This window comes from Dendrobium catenatum, unplaced genomic scaffold (genome assembly GCF_001605985.2).
Source record: "Dendrobium catenatum unplaced genomic scaffold, ASM160598v2 fragScaff_scaffold_740, whole genome shotgun sequence".
NCBI lineage: Eukaryota > Viridiplantae > Streptophyta > Magnoliopsida > Asparagales > Orchidaceae > Dendrobium > Dendrobium catenatum.
The window spans coordinates 741,739-761,477 of record NW_021319202.1 but is presented as its reverse complement, the minus strand read 5'-3'; the positions used below and the strand labels follow the sequence as shown (position 1 = coordinate 761,477).

Below are 19,739 nucleotides of genomic sequence, written 5' to 3'. Positions count from 1 at the left end.
GAATGGCCCTTTTTGTAGCAAATTTGGCAGTAGATTTGTGAGTTCTGACTGGTTCTTGGTGCAAACGAGGTATTGTTTTGATCGTTTTGTTGAGTTCTTGAGGACGACGAGGGAACGTAGGAATTCTTGCCTCTTGGGCGAAGGCCTTTTCCTCTGTTATTAAACAGAGCCATGGTGTTATCAGGATTGGAGGCAAACCGAGTAGCATCCGCCGTGAGGTTGATTTCTTCGCTCAGCAAGAGAGGGTATATTTGATCTAGAGTCAATGGTGAGCTTGTGGCACGGATCGTTGTTTTGAACAATTGATACATTGGCGGTAACCCATTTAGGATATGATGAATAACGTCTTCGGGGTCGACTGTAGACTTTGCCGCCGATATTTGATCGACGATAGCTTTGATCTCAGACAGGTATATCGTCATTGAGTTGTTTTTGAGCGATGCATTATGTAATGCATTTCTTAGAGAAGAATGTAAAACAAGAGAATTGTATTTCATTATCCTGCCTTTACAGTAAGTCTGCAGCTCTTTATATAGAGCACAGTGAAAACATAAGATGGATTAATTACAAGTAAACCTATGAATCTTCTAGAGCAGTAAACTAATATTAATAGTTTATATTCTTGGTTCTTATAATTTTGTCACTTTTAATGAGAAAATATTCTAAAAGTAAGTGCATTACAGAGTATAGACTACGATGATTTTGATCGGCACAATTATTTGCTCCCTGCTTCTCTCTTAAAAGCCAACCAAGCATTATGCGAGTATTTTATTAAGGTATATCTCAGGTTGTAGTATTAAATTATGTATAAAATAATATCATTTTTTTTTTTTTGGGAGAAAAATTGGGGCAAAGCCCATATATTGAATCAAGTAAAAATACAAATCACAAAACCAGTGAAAGTAAATACAAGTAAAACCCCTATACCCCCAAGAACAAAAAGGAAGTATTAAAAAAGATAGGACTCGGGAAAATAAGGTCTACACCAAAATACACCATATCCAAATCTGGGAGAAAGAAGAAAATCCTCCAACAGCCACAGGATCTCTAGCATCCTGAAGGAACACCGGTTGCCGCAAGGCAAAAGGACAGTAACCATCATAGTGTCCCAAATAAACCGCAAATTCCCTAGCAGCAAAAAGCATTCCCTGATTACCAGAAGACCCTCCAAGGGAATGTTGATGTAGACCTTGACTTAATATAAAATAGCTGTAAGAATGCGGAATGTCACCAATAGATTATTCGCAAACAGAATTGTTTATCTTATCTATGAAGTGCATGAAGTTCTATGCGAAGCTCACTCCTAATTGGTTAATTGTCTCAAACAAAACCTAAACGCACAAAGTTCTCCGTCGTAAATCCATACATTATGTTCCCCTTCATGACAACCAATGCACTATTATGAATTTTAAAGGCTTTAGCATCTCCTAATTAAGAAAGAACACTCGGCCTCATTAGAAGTACCCAAAGAGACAAGATTATTTCAAAGAATGCTAAACTCTTAATATTTAATAATGTTATCATCAAGAACACTCTACTTCAGTGCCAAAACTATCTATCTTGCACAACACTATAATTTATATAAAAAAATATGCCAATAGCACATTATTCTTAAGTAAAAAAATAATTCATTTTGAGGTTCATATAATATGAACAAATTGAAACCAAAATATAACAATTTTAATCTATCTTGCAGAACACTATAATTTATATAAAAAATATGCCAATAGCACATTATTCTTAAGTAAAAAAATAATTCATTTTGAGGTTCATATAATATGAACAAATTGAAACCAAAATATAACAATTTTAATTTATCTTCATTGTACTTGCTTTTAGAATGGTGTTCCTCCCTCTTCAAAACTCCACAGTTTTTTTTTTTTTTTTTTTTTTTTTTTTTTTTTTTTTTTTTTTTTTGGTGATGCAATAGCAGCAAGCCACGTCATTATACTCGTTATGATTACTACTAAGATGGTAGCTTCTAAAAAGAAGCTTCGGGAACCCTCTCACATATGTATTCAAGCATTGCAATGTTGGCGGGCATGGGAGTAGCACCTGTAAGGTGCCCGGCAAATCCATTTGCCGAGAAGTGTTGAAGGAGTTGGATGCGCCAAATCGCGTAGCTTTTGGAGGTGGGGGGTTTAGGTACAAGATTTTTTATTTTGAGACGAAGAATTTGAGAGATGCTGGTATGGAGAGGTTGGAGGTAGATTCGAATAGAGTAGAAGAAGAGGGAGGGAGGGAGGCGGCTGATTCTTGATCTCTCATGATTGGCTCTTTATATCATGAAAGGTGTGCAGCTGGATAAGACACAGGAGGAAGAAGAAGAGAAATGTATATTCTATATTGTTCAAGAGAAGAAACAAAAACAAGTATAAATAGAAGAATACTATGCAAAGGTGTAAATAAGATGGACGCAACATATCTGACGTGTAACGTTTGCTAACAATAACTTGCACGACACATATACGTCTTCTTATAACATAAAACAATGTCGCGATCTATCCTCGTGCATAATATGATCAACTTTAGCTTCATGTTATAATTAGAGGCTACGATCTTATCTTTGATCATATATCCAATGAGTCATGATTGAGCTTATGAATGATCTTAAGAACATACATCCAACATACGAGTGTTTCTAAAGTAAGACTTGTTATCTTGAAGGTACTTAAATTTGTCACTTCTTGCTCATAAGCTCCATGAGCATGTCTCTAAATAGCAACAAATGCATCATAGTTTTTTATCTGATTTTTTTTTTCATCTTAAATTTGAAGCTCTTTTTTTATATGTAACGTCTACTTCAATTCATCTTTACTCACAAATAGTTGCTAAACACATATAATTCACATATAGTAGTCTCGTGTTTAATGAATAATGAAATCTCATCTAATAAAAAATAAATATCATCCTCTATAAGCAGCACAGTTTGAGGAATTAATGGTGCTTCACCAAAATAGTACGTTACCTTCAATTTTAGACTGAATTATTTTATATCAAAATCTACCATTTTATATATAAGATAAATAAAACACATTAAAGAAAATATTTCTCTTTAGCTCAATGCTTTGATTTATTTTTTTATGCATATCCAACCAGCTTACATATCTTCTTTCCATTCTACTCCATACAATATAAGGATATTTATGTTTGATTTACCTATAAAAATAATTCATCACTATACAACTTTATTATTCTTCAAACATAGATAGAGAAACTAATCAAATCATATTTGAACATGCTCAAATATTGATCGTACAATTGTACCTTATTCACGAACAATTATTAGGTCAGGTGTCCTGACGTAACTCTACGTTCAGACACCAATAACATGTCGCCACGTGCTCTTACTCTTTACTGCGCGGCCCGACGACTTGACCTGGACCGGAGTATTGCTAGGTATTGCTCGGTATTACTTGGCAATAATGAAAAATATCGCTCTGGGTATTGTTCGGTATTGCTTAGTATTGGTCTTCACATAATGATATTTCACGTTATTGCAGAGCAAAATTGACCAATACCTAGCAATACCAAGTAATATCTAGCAATACGCGAACATAGCAATCCCGGTTAATGAACCTTAATCTTTGATAACATGAACTATATTCAATTGAACAAGAGTAAAACATAGTTGGCGAATACATTTTAACATATCAAAATACACACTTTGATAATTACCTAGCTTTGTATTACATCTCCAACAAAATAAGCTAATACGAACTACAAGATGAAAACTTACCTATGATCAAGTCACCAATTAATGAAAAAAATCTCCAGCTTCACCACATGCTGTCTCCTGTGCAAAGAAACTCAAATGAATGTACAATGACAATGACGATGAATGAAGAAAGCTGAAGCGGAAAAAGATGAATGTCTTCTCTCATAATATTTTAATATGAATAAAATTTTTATGCATGTTTCCCTAAAAAATAGAACGAGAAGCATAATTCTCTAATTTCAAATATTGTTGAAAAAATAAAATCAAATTTTTCGTTAAAAATGTATATTTGATTTACAGTTTTTTAAAACAAATCAAACTATATTTGAAAATACTCAACAAAACTTTTAAATACTTTTCTAATACTTCAATTTTTTTTTAAATAAAAAGCATACTAGCCACCACACACCAACTGTTCACCACAACCAACAACTGGAGAATTATTTTGTGCGGAGGCCGAACGCCGTCCGGACATCAACAAGAATGCGCCACGTCAACGATACCGAGCCGCGGTACCAGGTGAAGGACTGACGTGGCGAATTCTAGTTGATCTCCAGGCGGCATTTGATGTCCACACATAATCCACAACGGCTACTAACAGATCATACAATATTAAATAAAAATAAAAACTAATACTTATTTAAGCTACTAAACATATTTTTACTTTAATAAAAAAAATAAATAAAACAATTGAAAAAAAAAAAAGTAATCTTAAAAGGCCCTAAGCAAATATTTATTTTAACAAAATAAAGATATTCTCAAACGAACCTTTATAATTTTATGATATTTGTAGGAGTATAAGTTGATCTATATCTACAATCATCTATTTTGAAATGTGTACTTAACTTAACAAAGTTATTGAGTTAAAGGACAAACAGACAATACATGCAAACAAAATGAAGAAAATTTGCTTAAAAGGCAGCATATGTACAATATGTTTTATATGGTCAAATGAAAGTTGGTCGAATGAATGCACTTGTTGAAAAGCCAATATTTTTGTTTACCTTGACTGAACTTGCAGCAACTAAAATCTGTAGAGGAAAAATCAGCCACGCAGCAGCATTTTATAGTGGGGACAAAGGATTAAACTCTGCTAATTTCTGAAGTGGAAGTCCATGCTACCGCAAGCCCTGGCAAATCAGATAAATCTCCTTTGAGGAAGATCTTGTAGCCTTGGGCCTTAACCATGATACATTTCTGAATCTTTGCTTGCAAAATTTCGCAAATGCTGCAATCACATCATCAACCAAAAACAAGAAGGTTTATCTACAAAGCAATTTGATTGATGTGTAAGACCTTCCCTGACATTTACTTATTAATGACTAATAGTAGATGTTTTCTTCTATTTCCAAATAGGGGGAGATTATTGTGTCCGGACACCGAACGTGTCGAGAGACCAATAAAAATGTGCCACATCACTAGGAGCTCGGTACCGAGCTCGGTACAGCACTCAGTACCGAGCTCGGCACCGATAATGGTACCGGTACTAGTCGGTACGGATAACGGTACTGGCACCGGTCGGTACCGCTTGGTAGCTGTCCGGACACAATAATTTTTCCCAAAGAGGTAGATAAGTTCGGGAAAATTTCTTTGTTTTTTTTTCCTTTCTCCAAAGGAATGCAGTTCAGGAAACAGAATACCAAGAGTTCTTTGGGCAACATTTTCACAATTTTGTTTTTCTGCAATTGCCTAGTAATATTTTATATTTGGCTTTCTTATCAGTTTTTAGAAATTTCTATAACAAAAAAAAACTTTAATAACAAAATCTATTAGTATGTGACTACAAAAACTTTGATATTCAATTTCTTCAAATGAAAAAAATTTATAAAACTCACAACCACCTTCAAAATTCTATTTTCTCACAACAATTCTAAAACTGAATTCAAATACATCTGTAATTATTGGAAGGAATAATCTAAAGTGTGTTTGAATTGTTTTGACAAATTGTATGAGCAACAAAGAAAGCCCTTTGGACAAGGTTAATGGTGAACGAGGATATATATTAATTTGAAATTGATGTTATATTCTTCTATTAATAAGATATTATGAAGCACCTATAACATTTCGCATTTCTTCATAACGGATAAACCACATTAATTACCTTCTGTGTCTTTACTCTCCAGAAGCTTAATTACAACATTACCACCGCGTCGAAGAACACCATTCTCACTTGTATCATCTTCAAAACTGTCGAGGAACTCTGAAGTATTTTTGCAAGATGAGTTGCCGATAGCCAAAGAGAGTGCTCTTTTACCGAGTTCACACGACAGAGCGGCATCTTTTGTTGTGATTCCAGAAACAATGGGACACATATCTGAGAGTATAACAGAAAACCCCATTCCCTGTAAAATAGCACAAATTCTATAAGCTTTTTTTTTTTTTTTGGGTCAATGAAATGAAAAGATTCTCAATATATTAAAAGTATAATAACGACGTATTTCTACAAGATACATATAGGCAACTAAGAAAGGAACACTTGAAAACTCTAGCACAAATTTCTTTTTAATGAGACTTTTAAATAGTCATAATCTCATAGATTATTTTAATTCTCCCTAAAGAGTTAGGGGATCACTTTGATCCTTACCTCTTAAGAGAGAGAGAGAAAGCAAAAGAGAAATTAAGATATAATTTTTTTGGTGATATCATGCACGTAGTCAAATGAACTAAAAATAAAATAACATCATCAAAGATGCCTCCAAAGAATTTAAGAAAAAACCGCAAGAGAGTATACCTTTAATGAGCAACATAGAGTAAGGACAAAAAAAGAGGTGAGAATGCGTCTTACAGTTCACACGACAAAGGACACGTACTATTAATTTAAAGCCTTTTACCAAGGAGAATATCTACAATTTTAAAACCATTAGACAAACCATCCACATGTAAATAGAATATCTAAAAGAGAATTATATTTATGCAACATAAATTTAGTCCAGTGAATATCAAGAGAATGAAAACTTATTGCTTTATTGGCATAAAGCAAGGAAAACCCTTTCGCATTCCAAACGATATTATTCCTATCAGGATAAATGGGAATAGCTTTAATATTATCAAAGCAAAGAGCCTCAGCCAAAAACCAAATCTAAGATTACCTGTGTTTGCAGATAGAAGCAAAAATTCTTAACAAATGAAGCTAAATATTCCTAGAGAGCATTAACAATGATCAGCACAGCCAAAGACTAACAAGTTTTCAGCATACATAATATAACTAATATAAGTTTGTCCACAGTGATCAATTGAAATTCTCTCTTGACATAAGAATTTCAATAAGGCAACAAAAAGAGTCCGTGACAAAATAGAAGAGGAATGAGCATCAGAGGCACACTTATCTCAGACCATTAAAAATTGAAAATAACCATAGAGCTACCCCCGAACAAATGTAATGTACACCTCAATCTATTTAGCAAAATATGTGCTATGCCTTTGTAAAACAAATTTGGTTGCTAGGGGTCTTAGTTAACGCAACAAAAAGTTAATTAAAGATCAATGTTAAAACAAAAATGATTAAGGGTGGAATAGACACTGAAAACCCAAAGAACTTCAAAAACTTGAATGATATTATAAAAAATGTCCCTGTTTCTTATAAAAGCTGCTTTAGCCGAATGACTGAGGTGTGAAAGAACCAGTTTAATTCTATTTGCAAGTAGCTTAACAATCACTTTATTAAAGGTGTAGCAAAGTGAGATAAGTCTGAAGTTAAAAAGGAAATTAGCATGAAAATGTTTGGGTAATAGAACAATAACGTGGTCCTTTAATCATGTTAGTGAGCATATAGGTTTCAAAGAAGAATCTGTTACGGCCAATCCAGCAGGACCAGTCCTGCAGCCAGCCCAGCAACAAAGGGCCGGACTAGCTACAAGGGGATCAACAGGGATTTCGGGCCCCTTTGTGGGGTCCAGTAAAACAATTATTCCATATGCTAGAGGAGGAATAAGGAAGGAATTAATGAAGGGAATTCAAATTCAAAGTAGGGAGAGAATTAATTCAGGCAAAAGTGATCTTTTAGGGCTGTTTTGGAGGGAAGAGTAGGGGCTTATATAGGGATTATTATTTTGTATTAGGGTTACATTTTGATTGAGTTTTTCTGCGGCAGTTTTCTATAAGGGCTTCCTAGCGGCGTCTAGATTGATTGGGAGAGAGAATCTACCTCTCTAATTATAGATCACTTGCATCTTTTGTTTTTTGCTGAGTTATTAATCAAAATCAGCCAATTGTTCTTCCTAAATCTACTGTTTTTTTTTTTTTTTCTGTTGCTGCTTGCTGAATTTGACTCCAAGGCGTATTAGAATCTCACTGCAAGGATCAATTGATGGCCTAAAATGCCCCAGGTAAACATGACTTTAGAGGTATGGTCATCAAGTCCCGGGAATGTATCCTTCCCAGTGCTGACAAAGTTTCCTTCATGTCCAACTCAGAAAAGAGAGCAGTGGCAATATACTTGTTTGCTCTAGATAAAGTAGAACCAACAATACAATTCAAGTCGAAAAAATGATGAAGAATGCATAAAAATATGATTAAAAATAGTTGAAAAGGGTTGAATGGCTTCAGTCGTGATGTTCTGGGGGAAATAAAAAGCGCCAAAAGGATCAAACTTTTCTTAATGAGGTTATAGTTGAATTTGCCTTTAATTCTCGGATAAATAAGGGCCTACTCATCCTTACTTACCCATGGACTGCTCGGCAGCCTTAGCACATTGAGAAATTAATTTGCTTTCACATCTAATAGCATGAGTTTCTTGGATCATTTTAGCTTAGGGATCAAGGAGTTTATCTTCCAGTGAAAATAACATGTCTCTATAGAATGTAGAAGAATTAGAAAGCTGGTTAGCATCATTTCAAGGTATGAGTTTAAGGGTAACCTTAAAAGCTTTTTTCGCGTAACAAGATTGGGATTAACATAAGAAAAATCCCCCCAGGCATTCATGATAATATCCTTAAAATCATTAGAAAAAATAAAAAAATCTTGAAATAAATTTATGTTTAAAAGATGAAAAAGACCCTTTGTGGATAGTATGATCAGAATGATCAAAGGAAAAAGAAGAGACATAATGTAGTAAGATTTAGAGAAGTGAACCAAGAGCCTGTCATTGAAAGGCTTTATCAATCTTTTCTCTAATATGGGAAATTAAGTTGGTTATTAAACCAAGAGTACGAGAGGAACTGGAAAAGGGATCTAGAAGTACAACTTGGAAGATAAATCATTGAAATCCATCATGTCGTTTGGAAGAGCATTCCCTCCTAACTTATCCTCGGCAGAACTAACATAGTTGAATTCTCCCATAACAATCCAGGTCAAATCAACATAGCTAGAGATGCTCACAAGAGAATCGCAAAGAATCAACTTTCCATGAGAAGCATGGGCAACATAAACAAGAATGAGTAGAAATTTTTTGGAGTCTGAGAAGTCAATCAAGCCATGCATAAACTTTGGTTGTATAAGAATTAAGTGAAAATGAAGCATAAGTCCCATTTAATCCAAATGGAGAGATAAATCTGCATTATTGAAGTGGTAAGTATGGAGGTGAGCCATTAGTTTGGAATTGCCCAATAAAAGGCAAAGTAGGGATCTTCAACAACAACAATAACACCAAGCCCTTATCCCAACTATATGAATCTTTTTTTCTCTATGGTGTCTCATTAAGAGTCAAATCCTCATTTAAATCTAATTAAAAATATCATTTCTAACACTTCCTAACCAAGTCTTTGTAAGTCTAACTCAACCTTTCTTAACATAGGTCAAATCTAATGCATTTACACTTCTAACTGGGTCATCGGAAGACCGACATTCTATGTGACCAAAACATCTAAGGCAACTCTTTTTATCCTTATCTGCCACAGGAGCTACTCCAACCTTTTCACGAATATACTCGTTTTGCATTTTGTCCCTAAGTGAAAAGCCATTCATCCACCTGAGCAATACTTAACATAATTTTATGCTTTTTTTTAATGACAAACATTATGCGTCATAAAGCATTGCAGGTCTCATCACCATCTTATAAAATTTTCTCTTAAATTTGACGGGTACTTTTCTATCACACAACAAGCCTGGTGCATTCCTCCAAATCAACCATCCAACTTGAATTCAACTAATAATATGCCCTTCTATTTAAATATCATTTTGAACAATAGACCCAAGATAACAAAAACATGTACTCCATGTATTTGAGTCTACAAAACCTCTGCTAGATATTTGATTTTAGATCTACCCAAATGAAAACCTTTAGACTCTAAGGTTGATCTCCATAATTTAAGTTTACTTCAACTTCCTCTATAGCCTTTTCAACAAGAAAAATATCACCAACGAAAAGCATACATCAGGGCATACATCCTCTTATAAATGTCTAGTAAGAACATCCATGACTAAGGCAAAAAAATATGGGCTTAAAGTTGATCCTGGATGAAATCCAACTAAAATAAGAAAATACTTGGTCAAACAACCTTGTGTTTGAACGAAAATAATAGCTCCTATATACATATCCTTAATGACTTGAATATAAGCATTATTAACTCCTTACTTTTCTAGATCTCTCCATAGCACTTCTTTAGAACTTTATCATATGCTTTCTCCAAATCAATAAATATCATATGTGGATCCTCCGTACTCTCTCTATACTTCTCCATCAAACCTCTCAACGAATGTATAACTTTCATAGTAGACCTACCCGACATGAATCCAAGCTAATTTTGAGAAACATTAATATCAAGTTACCAAAATTCAACAAACCTATTAAATTATGAGCCCTGACAAGAACTCTTATTCCACGCTTGTGAGCCTCAAAAGAATTTAGAGCTCATGCATATAATTTCAATGAAGAATCCACACTATGTTATGACAAGGAATTGAGAAAACAGTGATAAACGTCACCAATCCACAATATGTTATGCAAAGAAAGGAATTGAGAAAACAATGATAAACATCATCAGTAAAGAAAAATGAGAAAATTTTGGACATCCACAACTGATAATTGGGTAAATAACTTCTTGAGCAAACTTTAAAAGGTTAGACTAATTGACAATAAAAATTTATATTTTGTTTTGTTTTTAATAAAATAAAAAATGTTTATAGAAAACAAATTTCAAAATTCAATACGATCTGAAATACTCATAATGTTATTGGGAATAAAAATTACAAACACAAAATTCAATTTGCCGACCCCACGTAGTGGGATAAAGGCTTGATGTTGTTGTTGTACAGGACAAAAATCAAACCTGGGGAGAAAAAGCCCTTGCTTGATCCTTCCGCAGATTCATAACATCAGCACAAATGGTTTTTACTCTTGAATCACAATGATGAGATGGAATATGCACCTTCTGCACTGCATTTAATATCACTGAACCACATAAAATAGAAAACGAAATCACTGGTAAACTTAATCATCTTACCACCAATTAATATTTCGTTAATTTCTATTGCCTCTTCTCACCAGCCTCATATACCACACAAATATAAATAGAGCTCACCTTCAGGTCAATCCCCACAACTGCCCCACCCTTCTCCAAAGGACCCAAGCTTCGACAAGCCACCTGAATACAGCCAATGCCAACGTTGTCACCATATGCATTTTCCAAAAAAAAAAACTTCTTAACCTTTTCCTACACACCAAGCCAAAGAAAATTTAAAAAGAAAAAAGATTCAATGAATACATCCTTAATTCATTAAAAAGAAAAAAGAAAAACTAACGATCTACCATCCCAATCAAATGCCGCAATGTAGAGAAACAGTGAAGCTGTGAGGTATGCTAGTTATTCACAGTTTGATAATACTATCAAAAGAATTTGTAATACTTTGAGGCATGCTAGTTAGTCACAGTTTGATAATGACACCAAAAGTATGCTTGTAACATAATACTTGGGGATTTTTCAGGGAGTTGCTCAAGAACATTGTTATCGACAATTGCATAAATTTTTTTCGAATATTCCTTAGGAATGTTGTGCCAATACTTTAATCATGAATTACATGGGATTGTGTTTTTAACAAATGAATTCATCGTGTTGCCACCAAATGAAGTTGCATGTCATCTTTGCATACAGAACAACCCTCAATTCCATCCATTTTTAAAGAAGTTATCAAAGTCATAGGAGGTACAAACTACAAATGTCCATGTCTTGGTTGGTAAATAAAAGCAAAAATAGACATTATAACAGAAAGCAATTCATTTTTCAAAATGTAATGGTCATGTTCTCATCAATCTTCAATTCGTATATTTAGCTTCTAGATTGCAAGGTATTGCAGCAGAATTGAAGGTGCTTAGATGTGAAGTTGAAGAAGGGCCAAGAGAAACACCAAGACCATAACTTGGTGGACTCTAGCTATTCAAACACCAATGAGCTTATTCCATCCTTTTAAGGATTTCAATATCACACGTGTGAATCATGGAGATAAATCTTGCAAATACATAGAAGCATAAGAATTGCTAAATCACAGAATGCCCAAAAATTCAAAATATTGTAGAGGACCTTAGATATTTGAAAAAAAAAATATTTCAAGAGTCAATTTACACGTGACAAGTTCTTCAAACTATTCAGACAAAAAAGCATATTTATTTGTACAGTACTACACATTTATTGGTTGAGAACATAGTTATTTACATTACAAGTTTTCAACATGACTCAAATCTAAGATGCGACATGAATGTGAGTTGGGTGAAATAGAAGACAATAATTAAGACCCAAGTTGAGGCGAGAATTCAAAGAGAGGTTCTATGACATGAAATTGCAACATGCATGTGGGATACGTGTGTAAGATTTTAACTTTATTACTTAATCAATAGTAATTTTATTCTTAATATGGCTTGCAATAATGTAGTACTACCATCTCATGCAATGAGACATGGTATCGCTTAACTTGATCAATTATCTCACATTTTTCGTAATAAATAAAGAAAATGGGTGCAACGATATTTTATTTTTTTATAATTAATTAATTAATTGATAAATCATATCCTTTTATCTTTGAATAAATGTAGACATAGGTTGACCGTCAATAGGATTCAATCTATGCTAATGGAATCAGACTTTTAAAATCTTGCCTCAAAAGTTGTATGCACCGGCAGAGGCTCAATGGGGGTCCGTGCCCCCAATGCTCTCTGTAAGAAATTTTTTTTAATATCTCATCATTATATATATAATCCTAACATGATACATACAAACCTCGTCTCTCGTTGTTCTACCTCATCTATGGCATAAATCCTCTCTCCTCCCCGTATGCCCTCTCTCTCCCTCTCTCACTATTCTCCCTCATCGAGCCTGTCATCTACTGCATCTGCGTGAGTTCTCTCTTTATCCTACTCTCTCTCTCTCCCCTCATGTATCTCTTTCTAATTCTCTACTTCATTGTATATTTCTTAGTAAAGAGAATAATAATTTAACAAATTACTGTTTAATAATTATATTCTATTGATATGCAAAAAATGAGGTATTAAAATTTTTTTGATATAGAGTATAATATGTACAATGTGTACATATTTTTAAAAGTTAAAAAGCAATTTTTTTCTTTTTTTTTTAAATAAAAAAAGTTTTATTCTGAATAACGTAGTATTATACAGGTATAAAAAAAAAATTTCAAACATTATACATTAGGATTCTTCCACATTTAGTACTCTGATAACAACTTGATAAACACAATATATAAGGAAAAAGACTTGACAAACATGTGAAGCAAGTGAAACAAGATGTAATCTGGATTTTTTTTTTTCATAGTTAAGAAACTAGCAGATAATAGTTGTTGAAAGAAGAGAAATGGAATGTTTGACAGGAATTTTAAGAACGGGAATCCAATAAACTACAATTTTGTACGTTACCGAGTGGTGGATCGCAATCTTTGATTCAAGTAAGTTAAAATATTAGTAATTTGATTTTAATTTATTTTTTAAATATATTATTATTTTATATAAATCTCCAAGCCTTTCTTTTTAATTAGTTATATATAGTTATAATTTTTTTTTATTTATTTTATAGTTATGGAGCGAGAGTTCAAAAAAAAGTTGAAGTGGTTGAACATGACCCAAATTCTGATGATACTAATGCACAATTCAAACATCTTTGTGTAGAAACAAATTTGGATGATTTACCTGTTGACCTTGGATTAAGAAAAAAAATCTCTCATTATCATCCAAATGATAAGGATACAATGAAAAGAACTTACTAAGAGGACCTCGTCAGCCTCACGACCATAAATTCCCGCTCACACGAATTGAAAATAAATTGTGTAGGTTTAATCCTACGTGGTTTAATAACTACAAGGCATTGTTAGAGTACAGTATAACTAAAGAAGTTTCTTATTACTTATTTTATTATCTTTATAAGCCAGATGTTGGAGAGCAAGCAGGTGGTGATAGCTTTGACACGAAGAGGATTTGAAATTGAAAAAAAAAAAGATTTAAAGTTCATATTGGATATGTAAATAGTGTTCATAATATTGCGTGGAGAAAATGTGAAGATCTAATGAATCAAGAGCAAAACATTAGATTTGCGATTACAAATCCTTCTAATCAAAATCAAATAAATTATTGAATGAGTTATCTCAGGTTTTATAAAGAAAGGCTCAAGATATCTTAAATGTCATGACTTTGGTAAAAGTTTTGAAGCAAAAGCTACAAAATATGAGGGAAGATGGATGGAATACTTTGTAAGCGAAAGTCAGTGTATTTTGTGAGAAGAATAATTAAATCGTTCCAAATATAACTGATAATTTTGTAATGTGAGGAAGGTTGATGCGTCATTCTCAAGCACTCACAAATGAACATCATTACAAAATTGAGTTATTTTATTCAGTCATAGATATACAATTTCAAGAGTTCAACAATACATTTGATGAGATAAAAACTTAGTTGTTTATGTGTGTGCCATGATTCAATCCATGCAATTCATATTCAGCATTTGATAAACAAAGATTGATATATATGGCTAAATTTTATCTATCGGATTTTTTAAATATAGATCTTGTTATATTAGATAGCTAACTTGAGACTTTTATCATTGATATGAGATCTAATGATACATTAAACAATTTAAGAGGAACTGGAGAACTTGCACAAAAAATGATAAATACTAAGAAAAATTATGCTTATCATTTGGTGTTCTTACTTATAAAGCTTGTTCTAACATTGTCAATTACTACAACAACGATCAAACGAGCATTCTCCTCTATGAAGATTATAAAGAATGGTTTGTGCAATCGTGAGATACTTGGATGAATTATTGATTGATTACTTATAATGAAAAGATATTATTAATAGCATTGAAAATGAGTGATTATACAACGATTTCAAAATATAAAGACTCGAACGGAGAAACTATAGATGTCAAATATAAGAAGAATATGAATGGCATATAACATTGAATGTAAGTTTTTTTATTACATAATTTATCTTTTGTAATAACAATTCTAACATAAAAGTTATTTTTAAAACTGTAAATGTCGGTCCCAAGCCTAGCTAAAAAAAGTTGAGGGTAGTTTTCAAACTAATAATTTGTGCCCCCACAAGGAAAAAAAAAATCATTGCTCCGACATTGATTGTATTTTTCTCAAAAGGGGTGGTTATCGGAGCCCTGCATTTGGCACCCATACCCACACCCACCCACGTACCAACCTATACCCAATGGATATGGGTGGGTATGAGTATACTCATAGACTTATGGGTGGGTATGGGTGGGTACTCAATATGGAGGATAAACTTACTGCATTCAAAAAGAGTGAAGATTGAAAAATGCATAAAGATTAGTTTAAAAGTGAAAAATGCATACAGACTATTCTAAAAGAATTAATAGCCTTGCATGTGAAGATATGATGATACATTCTCGATTAGTGTGAGATATGTACTTTTGTATCTTAAAAAAGAGTTATGTACTTTCGTATCTTAATACTTTAGTAATAATTTCACGCAACCAAGAGTGCAGGAAGAATGAAGAATTGAAGATGGCATTGCCTACTCAAGAGGCGATCGAGCGCGAGCTTAAGAGCAACAAAAACAATGTCAAATTTTCTATCACTGATAATGTCACAGGGACGTCGGATGTCTGGACCAGATTTGGCATCGTTTGCCACCACAGCGATACCACTTCCATCTTACTCGAGCTAGATGCATGCAAGGCCTGCAAGAAGACCATCGGAACCAAAACGATGGGTTTGCACAAATGCGTCGTGCAACGATCTGAGGTCGGAGCCGCCAAGCAGTTCTTTAAGAAGCACGTGCCCACGATGAAGGAGAAATACAAGATGATGGTGGTTGTGACCAGCTTCTAAACGAAGGACATGCGCCATTCGAAGCCTTTGTCCGGGTTTGGCTTCAAGGAAATGATCCAAAAAGTGCTAGATATTGGCATTGCTAGCTCCGACCACATTCTCGTCGAGGATCTGCTTGCCCATTCGGTCACGGTCCGTCGCCATGTCACAAGCCGTGCCCAGTCAGGTCACGAGAGGCTCACCGTTGTTCTCAAGGAGCACTTTGAATCAGGTGTTGGTGTTGTGTGTACAATCGACATGTGAACAGACACGATCAAGGTCTCATAATTATAATCCATTACATTGACAATATCTTCATCCTGAATGCGGCACGATGCACGTGAAGCCGTTGCGTGAGGCCAGCCACACGATGATCATGTTGTTGAACGAGTTCAAGGAAGGCCTGGGAATGTTTGAGTTGCTTGACAATTACTTCAATCAGATCACTGTTGGCTCCGATAGTGGCTCAAACATTATCGAGCAGAATGGCATACCGTCCGAGTTCTCCTGGTTGCCCTGTCTAAACCACAAGCTCGCAAGCGTGCTAACAACCTTCATCAACAAGACAACCACGATGATGCACGGCGTTCAAAGCAAACCATTCTATCAATACCATCACAGTCCATACATGGCCGACTTGTTCGAGATGATAGATTCGTGCAAGAAACTCGTCGAGTACTTCAAGGGCTCGAACCTGCAAAGCAAGCTGACCAAAACACTCAAACAGGAGAATGTCACCAGTTGGAACTTGCTGGTACGGTGCCTACATAGCATCCTTGACATGTTGGATGAGATCGTAATCGTTCTACAAGAGAAGAATGTGATTCACAAGCTGGGCGCCATCCAACAAGATCTTTTGAACGAGTTCATTGTATTCCCTGAGATGTTCCTACATGTGACGCTGGCGCTGGAGGTGTTCAAGCGCCCAACGTTGCACAAGGCCGTGTTTTGGCGCCATCGTCTACAGCTTACATATGAAGCTGGTTCGTGCCGACATCATGGACCCGAACGATCCACACAGAGTCAAGACGAAGAAAGATCTGATCCAATCATCTCCCTCAAGGAGATCATCCAGCCCATCTTCGAGGAGAAGTTCGTGCTCCAGCCCATCCATGTTGTTGCGACAATGCTTGACCCGATCATGAAGACATGTTTGTGTGGGTGGTGTATCAATGCTGAACAGATTGACATGGCCAAGGAGAAGTTGAAGGCATATATGATCAAGTACATCCATGGCTTTAACTCTGTCATCGATGAAGATGACGATGGCATAAGGCCACTGCCGGCTAAGAAGGCACGGATAGACACCACCGCCTCCTACTCAATTTATGATGACTTGCCTGGAGATGATGACGAGCATGAGATGGCCGCCACCATTGCCCCTAGAAGCTTGAAAGTCAGAGCCAGCCTAGAGTTCACGGCCTACATGGCGCATAGGGTCAACCCGCAAGAACAGAAGATGTGCAGCGACAAGGACGAGGAGTTTGACGTCCTGAGGTGGTGGGGCTCGTGGGCGTCAAGACATTCTCGATCATGGCACTCTCACACGCTCAATTCTGTGCATTATGGCCTCCAGCGCCATGTCTGAGAACAACTTTTCAGACGTCAGCAACACACTGACTAAGAAGCGCAGCAATCTAAAGCCCGCTCACGTGAACGATCTATTGTTCTACCGATCGAATGTTGACTTGTGTGGCTTGTTAACACTTTAGTCCAATGCAATGCAAGCTTCATATAACATATTGTGCTGCTCTCTAACAACTTGTCCCCTTCACTATTATATAAAATCATGTATTTTGTATTACAAGCATTTGGGGAATTAGAAAATACTTTTATTCTGTTATTGTCTTCTACCTTTCAATTCTCTGCAGGATTTCTTTTACGTCTAAGGTCGAGCAATGCATGGGTATGGATGGGTACGTCATCTTGAAAAATATTATGAGTGGGGGTGGGTGGGTGAAGCCAACCCGCATAGAGCGTGGATACCCAATGGGTACTCGACCAGGACCATGTGTAGGGCTCTGATGGTTATCTTCATTCGCATACTTATATCAAACTATTATCTTCTTTGATGGATCAAAGTTCCCTTAGCTTGCATGCATGTTGTAATAAGAATTGTATAATACTGCGTTGCATAAAATAAATTTATTAAAATGGTGAATAGCCCAAATCCCTAGTTTCCATATTTGATTACTAGAAGAGTTGGGTATCTGCATTGCGTTATCCTAGAAATTCCATCCTTATATGGATTTCAGAAGTTGCAGAACTTTCAAAACTTGGAAGCTTTTTATCACATGATGCACCTTGCATTCCCTAGAAACTTATTTAGTGAAATTTTTATATGCCATCTTCTTATAGAAAGCTTTGATTTATGTATTCATCATGTTAAAATGCATTTTATGTTAGAACATAATTTTATTATGTATCCTTGATGAGCGGCAGTAATGTTGTTTGCAGTGTAAGGAGAAGATTTCTTAGTTGATGTTTTAGTTGTCAATCTCACAATTATATAAATTGTCTAATAAGTAGGCAAATAATTTTCCAACATTTAACTGGTCTCAGAATCCAGATTTACGGGATTTTATAAATCCTACTTACAGCCAAACATCCCCTAAAGTTACCTGAAGCCAAGCTCCAGGAGCACATCCAAGATCAAGAACAGAAGCCCCGGCGCCTATTAACTTGAACTGCTTCTGCATCTGAAGAAGCTGTACAGCAATAACATTGATGCTGACAATCTAAGGAGCTCATCAAATCATTAAAAAATAACAGCAATTAAAACAAGAAAAACCTTAAATGCCGATCTCGCAACGTAGCCTAGGCGCTGCGCCTCCCTCCAGAAAAAGTCCGGCGCCCAAGGCCCGCTCATATCCCTCTCCGCCCCAAAGTTCCCGAGTTTGTTAAACCCTAAATGGGGTTTCAGAAGATCCCATCACCGCCCATATTGTTACCACCAGTAAACTGGAAGGAACCAGCGACAGCAAATAGCTGTATCGAGTCAAGCCGTGTGAAATTGGAATCGGGGATTTTAATATTGAGAAATGTGTAGTAATAACTGATTGTTTTTAATTCGCATTTTAAGCTCATTATGCAATAATTTCTTTATTTTATTAAATTTTTTAAGTATTAAAAAAAATAATCTATGCTAATTCATTCAATTTTTTATTGTCAAATATTATATATATATAAATGTTGCAGGCTAGAATATACGCGGCGATAGAGATATAAAATTTTCGTCTCAGCGTTACACGGATATTCAACACACAAACAGAAGATGAAAGAACACTATGATTTTTACGTGGAAAACCTAGAAAATGGAAAAACCACGGAGCCACACCCAGTTGAAATAATTCCACTAGTGTTTGCTTGAGGTACAAGAAACTGACTCGTCCTTAAAATTTAGGACGATCAAATTACAATGCTTCACTTCCGGATTGAAATCCAATTACAAACAAGTTGTTTATTCAAGCTAAATTTAGAGTCACTTAGAATTCCGACGTTACTTGGAAATTGAGCCGACTTACGGCATTACTTGAACGTCAGGCAGAATTCCGGCGTCACTTCCGTAGAATTTCGACGTCATTGGGGCGTCGGGCAAAAATCCGTCTCTTATTCTTGCTTGGATTCCCTCTCAAGAGAAATGATAGGTTATTTATAGTTTTTTGAGGATGGCATGTCCTATAAATAGGAGGAGGATCAAGGGAAAAGGTGGAGTGATTCAGATGGATGGTCGATATTGAATCCCTTGATCATGTACCATTTGTTATACATTTGAAGATCTTAATGATGTTGGAATTCAACG

At 35.1% G+C, this 19,739-nt stretch overlaps 1 protein-coding gene across 1 annotated transcript; it reads right to left on the bottom strand.

The window, feature by feature from the left end:
* Window positions 1-3,586: 3,586 nt before the first annotated feature.
* LOC110110220 (ribosomal RNA large subunit methyltransferase E) lies at window positions 3,587-18,917 on the bottom strand. Its single transcript, XM_020841601.2, has 7 exons — window positions 18,729-18,917; window positions 18,559-18,645; window positions 11,176-11,238; window positions 10,924-11,025; window positions 5,820-6,060; window positions 4,723-4,946; window positions 3,587-3,796 (listed from the first exon to the last, which is right to left on the bottom strand). The coding sequence occupies exons 1-6, from the start codon at window positions 18,804-18,806 to the stop codon at window positions 4,837-4,839; spliced, it is 681 nt and encodes a 226-aa protein (XP_020697260.1). The 5' UTR covers window positions 18,807-18,917; the 3' UTR covers window positions 3,587-3,796; window positions 4,723-4,836.
* Between the last annotated feature and the right edge of the window lie 822 nt (window positions 18,918-19,739).